This window comes from Pseudorasbora parva, chromosome 4 (assembly GCF_024679245.1).
Source record: "Pseudorasbora parva isolate DD20220531a chromosome 4, ASM2467924v1, whole genome shotgun sequence".
NCBI classification, from domain to species: domain Eukaryota; kingdom Metazoa; phylum Chordata; class Actinopteri; order Cypriniformes; family Gobionidae; genus Pseudorasbora; species Pseudorasbora parva.
Window position 1 is genome coordinate 15,694,772 of NC_090175.1, and position 16,336 is coordinate 15,711,107.

A 16,336-nucleotide genomic window follows, 5' to 3' on the forward strand; every position below is an offset into this window, starting at 1 on the left:
ACGCTATATGAGCACCGGAAGTGAATGCTGCCTGTATTGGAAGCATGAGTAATGCATGAGGGAAATTTTTCATAATGTAATGATAAAAATTAAACTTTCATATATTTTAGATTCATTGCACACCAACTGAAATATTTCAGGTCTTTTATTGTTTTAATACTGATGATTTTGGCATACAGCTCATGAAAACCCAAAATTACTCTTAAAAAATTAGCATATCATGAAAAGGTTCTCTAAACGAGCTATTAACCTAATCATCTGAATCAACTAATTAACTCTAAACACCTGCAAAAGATTCCTGAGGCTTTTAAAAACTCCCAGCCTGGTTCATTACTCAAAACCGCAATCATGGGTAAGACTGCCGACCCGACCCTGACCATCATTGACACCCTCAAGTGAGAGGGTAAGACACAGAAAGAAATTTCTGAACGAACAGGCTGTTCCCAGAGTGCTATATCAAGGCACCTCAGTGGGAAGTCTGTGGGAAGGAAAAAGTGTGGCAAAAAACGCCACACAACGAGAAGACGTGACCGGACCCTGAGGAAGATTGTGGAGAAGGACCGATTCCAGACATTGGGGGACCTGCGGAAGCAGTGGACTGAGTCTGGAGTAGAAACATCCAGAGCCACCGTGCACAGGCGTGTGCAGGAAATGGGCTACAGGTGCCGCATTCCCCAGGTCAAGACACTTTGGGCTACAGAGAAGCAGCACTGGACTGTTGCTCAGTGGTCCAGAGTACTTTTTTCGGATGAAAGCAAATTTTGCATGTCATTCGGAAATTAAGGTGCCAGAGTCTGGAGGAAGACCGGGGAGAAGGAAATGCCAAAATGCCTGAAGTCCAGTGTCAAGTACCCACAGTCAGTGATGGTCTGGGGTGCCATGTCAGCTGCTGGTGTTGGTCCACTGTGTTTTATCAAGGGCAGGGTCAATGCTGCTCGCTATGAGGAGATTTTGGAGCACTTCATGCTTCCATCTGCTGAAAAGTTTTATGGAGATGAAGATTTGGTTTTTCAGCACGACCTGGCACCTGCTCACAGTGCCAAAACCACTGGTAAATGGTTTACTGACCATGGTATTACTGTGCTCTCCTGACCTGAACCCCATAGAGAATCTGTGGGAATTTTTATAATTACATTATGGAAAATAATGAACTTTATCACAATATGCTAATTTTTTTGAGAAGGACCTGTATATATAATGTTGAATATAATGTATAATGATGCAATGGAGTGGCCTGACAAGCCAGACCCACATCAAGATGTTTGGTCTGGGAACTCACCATAGACAGGGCTCAATCCGAGGGGCGGGATAAACGGTTGTCTTTCAAACTCCCTCTGCACGCAATAGGATAGCGCTACCACCAACCAGAGCAACGAAGGTGAAACAGAGCTTGTTGACAGATTAAACATTCGCCGTATCCGGTCGGCAAAACTCCGAACACATCTTCCCTTTTTAAGAATGACTTCAGTGCCGTTCTTTTCTCAGAGAAAAGCTTAACTCCAAGTCTTTCAGAGTCGCGGTCAAAGCTGATTTGAAAGACCGCTGTTCGCCAGTTTCTGTGTTTACTAGAAGCACGCAAGCGCAACTCGGCCGTCGTCATTATGGCCCCGCCCACCGACTCTATACACGATGTGATTGGCCCAGCAAGAGTTAGGGGAATACAGCTCAGAAGGGTATTGAGAGTTGCTAGACGACACTCGCGGGCAAATTAGATTTGCTGCCGCTAGGGTGCATCTAGATTTCTAGGCTAGCAATGGAGTATTTTTGGGTCCTAATAATAAAAATAAACAAATAATAATAGTTTTAAAAAAAACTTTTATGTTGGCTTAATTTTGGGATACATATCGTATTGTGAGTTCATTATCGCGATGTATATCGAATTGGGACACGAGTGTATCGTTACAACCCTAGTCAGAGCTGAATCATACATGTGCTTTCTTTTGGATGTAATTTAGGGATGTTGCATAAATACGTTTCAAGTACACTAGCTGCAGAGTCTTTAACAAAGAAAAAGCTTGAACTGATAGGTCTCCTTAAAATGAAAAAAAGTGCCAGTGCCCTATGTCCCTTCTATCTTTTTCGGACCTCAAAAGCAGTAAAAAAAACCCATCCTGCTCGCAATTCCTCCTATAATGGCAGTGAATGGCGACCAGGCTAAAACTTTACGAAAATGATACAAAAGTATCAAGCAATGACAGGGAGACGCGCCATCAGGAGGTGTACTATAAGGTTTTGCAAGTAAGAAATATTATTCAGTCAAAACACTGAACTCGGATTACAAGATCATTGCATTCAAGTTTTAAAATGTGAGGGTGTTCATTCATGTGCATTTACAATAATACACAGATTACACACACACACACCAGTTGCCCCAAAAATCTAGACCTAAAATCTTGTAGGCTAATTTTGTATCATGTATAAGTGCATATCTATCTATATATATATATATATATATATATATATATATATATATATATATATATATATATATATATATATATATATATATATATATATATATATATATATATATATATATATATATATATATATATATATATATCAAGAACTGACAATAATGTAAAAATGTGTACCTTGAATGCAGTGTAAGTCGCTTTGGATAAAAGCGTCTGCCAAATGCATAAATGTAAATGTAAATGTAAATATCGTTCATATCGCCTATTACTAGTGTAATTTGAAATGAACAAATGGTTTCTAGTATTTCTGAGGAAATATTGTCAGAAATTCAATTTAATATACATAACTATGTTTTCAGTGGTGTAAAAAGACCTTATATAATGAACCGTTATGTTTTTATTTCCTTAAAATGAGCCATTTCTATTTGCATACACCGCAGTTCCCCTTACAGTGAAGTCACCATTTTGCGCTGCTGTTCCGCCATTTACAGTAGCCCTAAACGGACAAACTGCTCTACAGAGCGCTTGCTACTCTCTGCTGTCTTAGACGACATCTTTCTCCTGTGTCGGTCACCATAGCTTCTCTATTTTCTTCGAAAGGGACGGTGATTTTACAGTTCAACTTTAAATTATTGTTAGGGCCAATTATTGAATACATTTTTTTTCCAATCCCCATTTTATACTAAGTGCAATTAAGTCCTAATCTAAACCTGTTGTTCTTTGCCAGCCATATGAAACATACACAATATATTCTAATCTCTTTTATTACAACGTGGCCAGCACTTTTTGCTATCCCTTAGCAAGCTTGTGACATTTCTTTCATAGCATGTTAAAGTGGGTAAACACAGCATTGTTTGCCATTTACATTCATGTAGTCTGATGGTTTGTCTGTAATATAGCTGTTGCCTGAAATCTGGCGGCAGTAATCATCACTCCAAAGCTGTGCAGCCGTAATAAATTGGCTCAGAATCTGAAAAGTAATTGAATCAATTATGCATGATGCTCATTTTGACCGGGTTCATTTAGAGAGTACATGTAAAAGTTGTTTCCAATAATATAATGGTACAATGTTTTAACTACATTTTGTTTGATTCAGAACAACTTGCAATAGTGTGTGTGTGTGTGTGTATATATATATATATATATATATATATATATATATATATATATATATATATATATATATATAATATATTGTTGTCTCAGTAGGTGTATCCATGACACTGTTGCTGTGTTAGACGCAGCCGTTCTAATCCGATGCTGCTTGTTAATTAAACCTAACACTATTACTTTGCACTGTAGCTAGATAACAGCAACCTCATCCACCACCTTGATTGGGGGCATGTAGTTACATTGTTGTTGGGAAACTTCGTTTATCTCGATTGTAATGTGGGTCAGAGGTTTTTAGCAGTGAAGCCTCGACGTTATCCTCTTAACAGCTCTCTGCTCCCTTTGGACTGCAAACAGAGCGTATTTATCGTATTGCTTGTGAAAAGGGCTTGAGTGACATTTACCATAATGGCTTTGATTTAGTTTGTTTCCGCCTCATGAGTTTTTTTTTTTTTTTTTTTTTTTGTGAGGTCCATCTGTTTTTGAGCTATTCAAGTCTGGGAGTTTTGAGATACAAAGGATGTAGTATTTTAGTGCAGAGGAAAGAAACGGTATCAGTTGATGTCATCCTACACTGTACGTGGATCAGTTGTGAACATAATGTTAATGTTAAATGCCAATTTTACTTCAGTTAAGTGTTTAGAAAGATTCTTTGCAAAAGTCTATATCCATCCACAGCAACCCAACTGCAAAGATCTAGAGTTTCATCCAAATCAGTATTCTACTCTTATAATTACAAAAGCCAAAAAATTCCCTGGAACAATTTGCCTCAGGACCTTTTCCCCCCCAGACATGTTGCTGTCTGCTTTTCCATCAGGGTCTAAAGCGACTTTCCAATTCCCGCTGGATTTCGTCCTCTTCATATAAGCTTATAGCCTGAACATAGTTGTCAGTCGATCTGTCGTATTTTTTAAACTCCATTTGCTGATTTGAATAGCAAACAACTCTTACTGCATGCACCGCAACAGACTTTTAAAGTTGGTGTTTAAAATAAAATATTGCTTTAACTTAACCAATCAGCATGTTCAGCGCCCAAGTCCCACCCCCAAAAGTTCCTGAACTATGAAAAAAATACTACCTCACTAACAGGGACATTCTGAGGGGGAACTTTTTATCTGGAACTTTATTTACACCCGGGGTCCCTGGAGTCGAAACACACAGAGTACCACCCCTAGTCCCTAGTTCCTTCGGTGGAAACATGGCTAAACATAAATGAAATGTAGCAGTGTGGGTTGAATGAGTACCATAAAAAACACACAGATTAAAATATCAGCGATGTTGTGAAGCTTCCCGTCATTTCTGCGTTCAAATCGGTTCAAATGCAGCGCTGCCTTCCCGGAATGCTGTGCTGAAGCGTTGAAGTCGCTCGACGTCACCCATAGGAATAAAGTGGAGCGCGTCGCGATCATAGGGCGCGTCAGAAGTGTTCACGGATGACTGGATCTGCACCTTGAAAGAGTGTTTATGGGCGTGCTTTTCCTCTCTCGCTCTAGTCACGCGCACCCGCACCCTACCAGGTGAAGAGCCCGTCCGGCCCATACAAGGACCTTCCGCTCTGTTCACGTCAAGCCGAGCCATACTCGAAAAAAACTACAAAATTTGTTTGTTGAGTATTTTTAACACAGAAATACTCCATCAAACGTCCAACATCCAAGTCTTTAAAGTCCTCATGAAATCAAAATTGACCATTTTAACTTTGCTAGCGTAAATTGCTAGTTTTGTGGTGAACAATCCATCCGTGCAAGTCAATCCGCATCAAAAAATTATTAGGCTTCGTAATCTTTAATCAAAATCTGAAAATGCTCCTCCCCCCTACATTGGTAGGCCTTTTTTGATGACGCCTGTTTGACAGCTTGGGCTTCGACATGCCATCATTAAACACGCCCATCTAACCAACAGTCTGCTGCCCGCGAGTTAATAAACAGACATGGTGAGGAGGTGCATTTTAGGTTGTGGCTCTCCCGTAACACTTTTTCCAATACCGAAAAATCCCTGGTTGCGGTCGCGATGGCTCGATTTTTTTTCATTTTGAGGAAGGAGGCATATCAGATAGGTGGCGGTTGTGTTCTAAGCACTTCACTCGAGAATTCTTCATAAACTGGACTCAACACGAGATTTCTGTCATTGTTATCAGCTAAACGTTGGTTGTATTTTCAGGATTCAGGAGTAGACTTTTATAACTTACTAATATCTGTAGCACTAAGCGGTTCACCTGAGTTATGCGGCGCAGACAGGCACTATAACTTTTTGTCTCGTTTTTAAATGTTTTGAGAATATGTGAATAATGTGAATAAAATACTCTAGAATGGGATAGGGACACAATTCAATAATGCACTATGTTGTTGGGTTCATAATATCTTCGTAATATCGTCTGTTTTCTGCAGAAGAAAGAAATTCTAACTGATTTGAAACAACATAAGGGTGAGTAAATAATGAGACATTTTTGGGTCAACTATACCTTTAAGTAAAAAAGTGTCTCAGCTTACCCTGCTCACTATTACACTAGTTGTTTAAATAATTATTAGCGTTTGTTTGTTTGCATGTGTAAGATAGATAAGATTATAGATTTAGACATCTTGACCTCAGTTCAACTCCAGTAAGCTGCTTTGGTTCAGTATGGCTCATAATGTATAGGTTTTATGCTACACACCTTATCAGCCAAAGTCTGTCAAAGATGTCCAAGAAGGCACTTTAGCACTGGCTGTGCACATTCAAGCATGCGTGGACTCTCTGCCGGGGTTTTCTCATTGATTACAATACAACAATTAAAGACCAACTCACAGCACACAAACGTATTGCTTACCAAAATGCCAAGGCTTTTTATTTATCTTTCTTGCTTTCGTTAGTTAGTACGGCTCTTTTTCTCCTTTATTTCCTCATATGTTCCAGGTGGTCGTCACGTCAGAAAGGAAATTATTCTTTGTTCTCTTTTTCCCTGTTTATGGATGTGGAGGAGGTACTTAACCGAGACCAAAGCCAGGGTCCTCCACAAATTCTTGGATGCAATTATGGTGACCTTTCTGGAATTGGAAGAATCGATGAATTTGAGTTTAATGCAGGTATAGACGGACACAGAGATGAAAGCAGACAGAGGAAATAATGAGATAAGCAAGCCGGAGAAGCAAAACGTATAAAAAAGGAAGAACCAAGGGCTCTGTTGTGTGACGTGAAGGCCTGTGGCACATCGTGTTGTCCGTTTCTGCCAGTAATGCAGTTATGCAGTCGTGTCTTTAGGCCACAAACTGCCTGATCATCTTTGTCACCATCTCATCTAAATTGGACTCGGGGTCTGGTCAACCTTGGATACCAAGAGCATGTTCACAGATGTTTCGTTAGGCCAAGTAGAAGCTTACCCACCAGGATGCAACACCCACAAGACACCCGAATCACTACCAAAAATATTTCATGCCTCCTTGTACAAGCCAAAGAGTGGGTTTATCCCTAAAGGCTCCTCCTGGTGGCTGAAGGAAGTCACCACTCTCCGATCCCACTTAGCTCAATCCTGTCCATCCCAGCCTCGCTTTGAGGTTGATGTAAATGCGATGTGACATATCCAGGGTGCTGGTCCAGAGGGCTAATCATTGGTAATCTAATCCAGAGGAGATTAGATAAGAGGAGGGAACACAGGATGCTGAGAACGGCTCTCTCTGGCTTAACAGAAGACGGCCACTATGTCCATGTTATGCTGAAGGTTGTCACGTCTTGTTAAGGATTCGCTAAGGATTCGTGTTTGGAATTTGGGATTGCAGTTGTTAAAAACAGCCAGCTGGAGTTTAGCATTGGAACGGAAGACTTTGTCACTTTTTTTTGTGCGCTGGTAGTGTGTTTTTGAGTGGCACCGCCTTGTTTATGGGATCTAGTCTTGTTCCTGCTTGCGTCATCATAAAAGTGCTGTCCTTCTGTGGGATTAGCATTAGCATGTGGCTGTAGTCAGAGCGAAACCGATTCTGGCGCCTTGTTCAACTTTTTGAATTTCTGGACCAAATATTTTCTGGAGCACTTTCTGCAGTTTCATTGATCTGTCTCCAAGCGTGTTGAAAACACAACTGCCTGTTCGCCTTTGAACAAAACCAGAGGAGATCATTTCATAATTGTTCTGCTTTGAAGTCCCATCACCAGAAGTGGAGATGCTTAACCAGGGCGCTGTGATGATATTCACAGGGGTCTGTGGGGCGTTAGTGGTCATGGCAGTGGCCTACTACGCCTACTGGTGAGTCCGACTAATGGTTATCCAAAGCAACGGTGGATTGATTAGGCCACCTGCTGCTTATCTAAAGGGTTATTGGATTGGGAACAGGGAAAGGTCGAGTACGAGCCTCCTTGCCTAAGTCTTACCTTTGTTAGTTTGTAGTTACTCGCTGGCATATTATATTTGTGGGTGTTTAGGGCAGTACGATTGACCACCTGTTGCTCTAGAACAACTGAAAGGTCATATGGAGTTTCATTCTTTTAATCTATATATTCTTCGTCCATTTGAATTTAAAGCTTTTCAGAGTCAGACAGGCAGATTGTAAGTTGCTGTATTAAATGTATCTGAAAATTGAGCCGCTGTGACGGGCACTTGCCCTCTGCAAAGCACAACCTGACTTCTTCTTTTTGAAGAAGGGTCGAGGCAGTGTTGCTCTGTTTTCTCATTTCACTTTTGTGCCCCTTAAAGGTTTTACACTTCTTTTTAGAGGTACATTTTTGGCCACCTTGGAAAAAGATGGCCCCAGGCTATCTAGTGATGCAGGCCAGACAGCTGTTTCCTCCTAAGCTGGTTGATCCCTCAATCTCTAATCCCTCCACCCTATCTCTTTATTTATTTTTTAATATATATTTTTTATTTTGCTTTGTTGTCCTCTTGCTACAAAGCAAAGCAAATGAGGAACAAGATAAATTACGATGCGTCTAGTTTAATCATCTTAGGTTAAGTGTTGTTTTGTATAAGTATTGTTACAATAAAATAAAATAAAAACGTTTTACCCAAATATTTCATAACTAATGTTCTTTCTTCCAAAGAATACAGAAGGAGACGTTTGGCAGAACGTTAATGTTGTTTTTTACCATACAATGTTAGTGTGTTGGGAATAGGGGTTGTTGAACAAAGAAGCAACTTTGATGCACAATTTCTGAGACTTCTGACACCATTCCATGCTTTTGTATTAGAAACGGGAGCATCTACATTTACATTTATTCAAACTCAATTCACCAAGACATTCCGTAACAGATTTGACACATTTAAAAGCTACAACTGAGAAGAACAAGTTTTATGGATCATATGAACCCCTCTTTTTTTCTGTTCTGATTCACAGTCATTATATTGAAAAGTAAAGGGCCACATTACATCACCACATTTTTGACTGATTCTCAAACGACTCGTTGGATGAATCAGTCTCTCTAAATCCCTCTTTCCCGCGAGCTACTCTGCTGTGATTGCCAAGATGACCCAGTCTCTTGTGATTGGTCTACCGCTTACAAGATGTATTTTGGAAGCTAAACGCCCATTACCAGAACTGAACTTCAGCTCCGGAGGCTTCCTCAGGCCTCAGCGATTATACACACTGTAAAGACAGTAACGATGGTGTCCATTTTACCACATCAATCCGATGATAAAAAAATTGGAAGAACTAGTAATTCAACCCAAACCTCCATCGCATGGACGACTTAAGCAGGGCATTTCTGTGATGCGCTACTCAGTTTGATGTACATTATGAGATGTTTCAACTGTAATTCCTCAGCATCAGCATTAACAATTGTATGTCCATCAACAAAACCATGTGTATGTTTCTAATTTATTGCACTGCACATGTAGGAACTGTGTCAATAACAGCGCATGCGTTAGCCGAGCACTAACGGGAATGACTGATGTAACAAAATATGCACAACAAATCTTGCTTCATCATTCATCTTTACTCAAATAGTAAGAATGACTGACAATTTGTATTAATAGACAGCCGGTTAGCTGGACACCTGCACAATATAAAACACAAAACTACGCATTTTGAACACCCGGTCGAAAATACATACATCAATAATTAATCATACTTACAGGTGGTGATTCTGAGGAGATAGCTGCTCCAAATGAGTACTGACCCGTCTTTCAAGGGCGAGTGTTTTGTGAATCCTGCATTGAGTCTGAGATTTGAAAAGCAGTACAGAACTGTAACACAGTGGGATTAGTAGCTTTATTTATTGTGCACGTTTAACTTTAACTTTGTAGAACGTTTATATTCACAAACAACTATATTACATATTGCATGAAAGGGAATATTCAAAAAGCCATAATGGGGCTGCATGTAGAAAAATCGCTTAGAAAGACATGAGGGTGAGTAAATAATATCAGGTTTTTAAATGATTCACTTGAAGTTATCTTAAACTAGAACACATGGATTAAGGGGGTTTAATCTGACTCTAAAATTGTGTAATTCACACTTTAACTCATCAAATAATATCAAACATACTAATGTGTCTCTCAATAACGGTCTTCATTCCCTTGGTTCAGAGTTCAGTAGCACGCTCAGTCTGGCTATTGTCTGTTGTGTTAATGGTCTCAGTTGGTGGAGATATCTTGGTTTCTCGTTGGCTGAGCCAGTACTCCGCTCTTGACAAGTTGATCAGGTGATCCCTCAGATAGCGCATACACACTGCCCCTCACACGCCTAGTGCAACTCATTAACTGGCGTGAGGTTTTTGGCATTCAGAGCACTCTGCCATTCCCTTGGGTTCAAAGACAGACACACACACACACACACACTTTGGTAATATTCCAAAGTTTGATTCAAGTGTGTGCAGTGGTGGCTATGAGGACAGAGTTCAACTCTTTCCTTTCCCACCCTCTCTTTTTCCTCCTTCCAGTTAGTCTCTGTGTCCATGCTAAAGTCACAGTTAACTTAGCACTCTGCTTGTGGATCTTCATCTAAGGTTAGTGCGGTTTGTGTTCTGTTTGTCTTGGCTGATATACTGGTAGAGAAACCAAAGCATTTGTGTAGGTTTAAACTTTTACTCGCTGGTCTCTAGCTGCCCTCATGTTGTAACATGGTTGTTTTGTGTTCGTTTGAAATGGCAACGCATTGATTTGGCAGATTTACTATTATGCTAAATGCTAATTCACATTGACTAGATGACAGCTTAGAGGTATTAGCTTTTTTTGTGAGAAATTTTTGAGAGCTACTTGCATGTGCCAAACTTGACACAATACTATTATTACAATACTTTACTACAACGTTTGCTAGGTGGTCTATAATTCCCCTTGTTTTTTTTCTTCTTCTTCAGTAGAATACCAGCCTCTGTTATTTATTGCCAATACTAAATTAATACCTTCGGTATTAAACAAGTGACCTGGCTGATTAAATGAAACAACTGCTGTCTATAGATTTAATAATTCAGTGTTAATGTAATTTGATATCAATCTTAATCTTTTTTTCTTTCTTTCTTTTTTTTTTTAGTTAATGCATTCCGTTTCTTCCCTGGTGAAAAAATGTGAAACCATTTGGTAGAAATTCATTGTGAAATGATTTGCATAAAGGTAAAAAAATGAGGTAGATTATAAATAACCTAACCACTTCCCCTCTATTTTACGTGCTAATGTAACATGTTTTGCTGCTACCATATGATGCTTGTTTATTAATGTTTGCACAAAAATACCATTTACTGCATTGTTGTTTAGGTCAGGCAGAAATGTGCAAAATTCTAATATATAATAGTGAAAAGACTGGCCACAGAATACTTTATCACTGAAAGGCATCATTCAAACTAGATCTTATGACTCTCTTAATCCACCACAACCTTTTTGCTAGCTGCTCACTCATATCAGGGATTTTGCACATGAAAACACCATCAAACGACAGACTGTGCAGATAATGTTGGGCTTAAACTATGGGCCATCGGACAAAATGAATGTAATCCATTCAACAGTTTTGCACTTTGTAATGATATAAGTTGATGTAGTAGAATGTTTGACTGAACTGAACTTTATCAGAGCAGACACTTAGTTTGACAGTGTCAATAACTGTGAATTATGCATAATTACATGCAATTTACCCTAAACTAACTTTATTCCTAACCCTATAGAAAGTACATGTAGTTAATTATTTTTACTACTTAGTACTTAAATGTATAATTGTACTGTAACACGGACACTTGTATAACCCAGACACATACTAATGATAGTATTCATAGTGTCAGATGAAACTTAATTCAGAGTATCAGATATACCTGGAACAAGCAGAATGACTGGTTTTCTGCATTAAACTGCAATCCTCTCTTTTCATTTGGTTAAGCAGTGGTTTAAAAGATTATTTGTCACATAAATTTGTTGAAGTGCTTATTTTGTTGGAGTATTTGATATTAATCCAGTGCGTTCTCTTGCTGTTGTTGTCTTGTTATCGGATTAAGCGGTGCTGGAAGATAAAGCTTGATAAGATTTCAAAATCAATTTGTAACTGGAGACCTTTAGATCCAAAGATTTCAGAGTGAGATTTTATGTACATGACAAGTCATGTTGCGAGGCTGCCGTGTTATAAAAGAGAGTGAGAGATAAAGTTGGGGGGAAGTAGCTGCAAAAACCAGGCACTGTCAGTGTATGCGAGAGAGAGAGAGAGAGAGAGAGAGAGAGAGAGAGAGCGAGAGAGAAATTGGAGGCGGTGACTGGAGCTCCTCCAATTGGGTGAGAGGGTGTGCATTTGCGTGGGGCATGTCTCATCCAGTTGTATGTGCACACACAGTGCTGGTGCATGTGGTATTTTAGGTGCCTTAGGGGTCTGTGGTCATGAACTCTCACCTACTTTACATTGGATCTTCATATTCTGAAGGATGTGGAAGTAAAAATAAACGGGAGTAAATGTGTTGTTGGTGACTGTTGTATTCACGACTGGGGCTGTCATATATTCTATAAATGTGCCCTTTTTCTTTTTCTCTCAGGTCGGTGGTACTAAGTGAAGGGCCTTGTAAAAGAGGGTTGTAGAGAAGAACCCACTGTGGTGAGTTAAGCATCTGTTCCCAATATTGACTTGGATAACTGAGATGATTAGACGTTACTTTATTTTAATGTGTCGTAGTTACACGTATTGATGCTTAACAAGTAACTAACCAAACCCTAACCGTAACTCTAAAGTAAGTACATGTAGTTACTTATTATTACTCTGTATTTATTTGTGTAAGTACAATTTAACTTATGTCACATTTAAAATAAAGTATAATAACCGATTAGACATTAAACATGAACATGGAACATGAACCATGATTCTAATGCAAATGCTATAATATTTATCAATGCTGCTATGCATACAGTTGTTCATAACAGCATGTTTGTGAGTGTGATGTTCATATTATGTTAATATTTTGTGGCTAAGTTTTAATTTGGTGTCTCCTCTGTCTCTGCTCTCTTTCAGCAGTGTGTGTGGGTGTGTGTGAGGGAGTGAGTGAGTGAGTGTGTGTGTGGAAGGGGCTCTCAGTCATGGGTGTGGTGGCGTGGCTGAAGAGCCTGTTCGTACTGCAGCTCTTGATTGGTTTTGTGTTTGTGGTGAGCGGCCTCATTATCAACTTCACCCAGCTGTGCACCTGTGTGTTGTGGCCCTTCGACAAACAGCTGTACCGCAAGATCAACACCAGACTCTCCTACTCGCTATGGAGCCGTGAGTTTTTTTCGTCTCGGCTGAATGAGCTGCACAGCACACACATTTTGCATTGGTTTTTACAGACCTGTGTTAATGTGAAGTTTTAGTTGCTTTTGCGTGCACCCTTGGTACCTCTTACCTTAGTATATAAAGCTTTTTGCAGATGGATAACACAATGTGTTTTCTTTCTTTTTTTTGTTTATACATTTGTCATATCACTTTAATGTTAAGCTAAGAAATGTAATGCTGCATTTATTTGCCTTCATGAGTTGTGCTGCGCAGGTTACTGGAAAAAGAGCTAACGCCATCATTCTTATAATGCAATATTTATGAGGCATTATGTTGTTTGTACTACACTTCACACACACAGACTTGTACATTTAGCATTGTGCATGTTACATGCATGTCACACTTTCCATGAAGAGTTGCATTTATTTATTTTTATTAAAAAAATTATTCATATAATGTAATCTAAAAGACACAAATCCCATGGGTTTTGGTGTCAGAACAACTATTATCTTACATAGTAACTCATATCTGCCTAGTATCTAACAAACTAACACCTAGTATGAAAAGTAGGTATTTTTAAACTTTCTTTTTTATTCTTCTAATTTCTAATTCCTGTCCAGTTATCTATGTTTAATAGGAAAAGGTTTTAAAGGGATAGTTCACCCCAAAATGGAAATTTGATGTTTATCTGCTTACCTCCAGGGCATCCAAGATGTAGGTGTGTTTGTTTCTTCAGTAGAACACAAATGAAGATTTTTAACTCCAAACGTTGCTCATATAATGCATGTCAATGGGGTGTTTTCTATGACAGTCACTATTAGAGTCAAAAACACATATACATACGAATCCATATTAAACCCTGCGGCTCGTGACGATCTATTGATGTCTTAAAACACGAAACGATCGTTTTTTGCGAGAAATCGAACCGTATTTTTTAAAAAAAAATTTATACCTCATAGCAGATGAATCTCATCTAATATTCCCAACGCCATTACTTCCGCTGAAAAAGGTCAAAAACCTGGCCCGATTATAGTTATTTATATATATATATATATATATATATATATATATATATATATATATATATATATATATATATATATATATATATATATATATATATATATATATATATATATATATATATGCAGATGGGTTGAATGAGTCATCTATGTACATATATCTATGATTGCACCATTATTTTGACCTTCTTCAGTGGAAGTAATGGCATTGGGAACACTAGATGAGATTTGTCTGATATGAGGTAAAAAAATACCTTAAACACTGCTCAGTTTCTCACAGAAACCAGTCGTTTTGTGTCAATGTCGTCACGAGCCGCAGGGTTTAATATGGATTCGTATGTCTGTGTGTTTTGCGCTCATAGTGCCTGTCATAGAAAACACCCCATTGACATGCATTATACGGCAACGGTTGGAGTTAAAAATCTTCATTTGTTTTCTACTGCAGAATCAAACACGCCTACAGCTGGGATGTCCTGCTGGTAAGCAGATAAACATCAAATTTTTATTTTTGGGTGAACTATCCCTTTAATTTATATTGCTCTCAAATAAAACCAAACTCAAATCTAATATATTTGCATTTACTTTAAGCAAATTCATTTAGCAGATGCTTTCATAAGCTGAAGGAATTGATCCAAAGATGGCAACAATTTGCATGCTGCTTGACACTATATAGATAATTCTAATTCATCATAACTATTACTTCTGTAGAGCTGCTTATAACTGAATTGAACTTTACACAGTTATAGTTTGCATCATTCATTCTGTTATTTTCCTGTTTATCACTGTTAAGCTATTTTGAAACAATCTACTGTATAAAGGTGATGTGACTTTTATGCTACTTTCCTAACAGAGTTAGTGATGTTGTTGGAGTGGTGGTCTGGCACAGACTGCACTCTGTACACCGATCAGGCCACAGTGGATAAGTTTGGTAAAGAGCACGTCATCATCATCCTCAACCACAACTATGAGATTGACTTCTTGTGTGGCTGGACCATTTGTGAGAGATACGGCGTACTGGGGGTGAGTCCAAATGAGCAGTAAAGATGGCATAATGAAGTGAGAAGATGTGAAGCGTGGTGTTAACTTTGAGGTGTAATAGTCATGTAGACCTGTTTCTGTCGACTTCGTTATATTTAAATGCATCCCAAATGAAAAGCAACCACATAAATGTGTAAGAAAATTGTGCTCATGATGCGCAAAGTATTACACACGCATATGACACTTTAATGTGGATGTTATAATGTGGCTGAGATACTCCTATTACAAACTCAATTTTCACAGTTCATTGAAATCTAGTGTTGGGTTTCACAATGCATCGTAATATTTTTTGTAATGAAATTTCACCTCAAAATGTATTCATGAAAGAGCATAATTATGCTAAATACAATTGAGACATCTCTTATGTCAGGGTTTGCCCTGTGATGGCCATTAAATGATATCTGTGACTACATTAACATGCAGTATCATGTTTTTTAAGAAGACTAGACTAAAATGCAAATTAAAAAATAAAAACTTATATAAACAAATATCACTGACTGCGGTACGAGCCTCTACTACGAGCTTTCATGACTGAGGTTGCCAGATGTCACAAGCTTAAATCCTCCAATCAGAATTTTTCCTTTAAAGGGTTACTTCACCGCTTTTTCATATTAAACTGTTATCTAACTATGTAAAATCCTCCCTCACATCTCCCCCTCTCTCATTTCTGATGTGAGGGAGGATGTTTCAGGAGTGACTTTTTACTGCGCCGAGTCGAAGTACTCTCAGAAGTGCTATTCCGCCATAAATTACAGTTCTCCTTTTTAATCCGCTTAAAAAAGCACCATGTTTTATGTCATCATACTTGATTGTTCAGCTATTCGTGTAACTGTATTTAAATAGGGGAAACGTGGAGGTGTTTCATCGCTTTTAACTTGATCTCTGTTTGGTACCATAGTGAATGAACTGGGCTTAGTGGGCTAAGCTAAATGCTATCAGATCGTCACCGCGCGTCAGAGAGATTAAGCGCACACACTCAGACGAGAGGGGTATCAACTCATCTTGGTTAAGGGAATAACAGTTTAATATGAAAAAGCGGTGAAGTATCCCTTTAAAAGGATACTTTTTTAACCATGTGCACACAGAGGTGGGTAGTAATGAATTACATTTACTTCGTTACATTTACTTGAGTACATTTTTGGGT

General features: G+C 38.6%; 1 protein-coding gene across 6 annotated transcripts in view; it reads left to right on the forward strand.

The window, feature by feature from the left end:
* agpat3 (1-acylglycerol-3-phosphate O-acyltransferase 3) overlaps positions 1–16,336 on the forward strand; it is a 31,613-nt gene that overhangs the window by 5,171 nt on the left and 10,106 nt on the right. The window contains exons 1-4 of one of the 6 annotated variants that reach the window (XM_067441041.1): positions 10,277–10,430; positions 12,429–12,487; positions 12,899–13,141; positions 15,005–15,174. In XM_067441041.1, the coding sequence (XP_067297142.1) occupies positions 12,964–13,141; positions 15,005–15,174 (348 nt within the window). In that variant the 5' untranslated portion in view covers positions 10,277–10,430; positions 12,429–12,487; positions 12,899–12,963. Of the gene's footprint in view, positions 1–10,276; positions 10,431–10,984; positions 11,035–12,305; positions 12,329–12,428; positions 12,488–12,898; positions 13,142–15,004; positions 15,175–16,336 lie in introns of those variants that run through there. The other 5 variants (XM_067441045.1, XM_067441042.1, XM_067441043.1 and 2 more) reach the window with 5 other exon arrangements.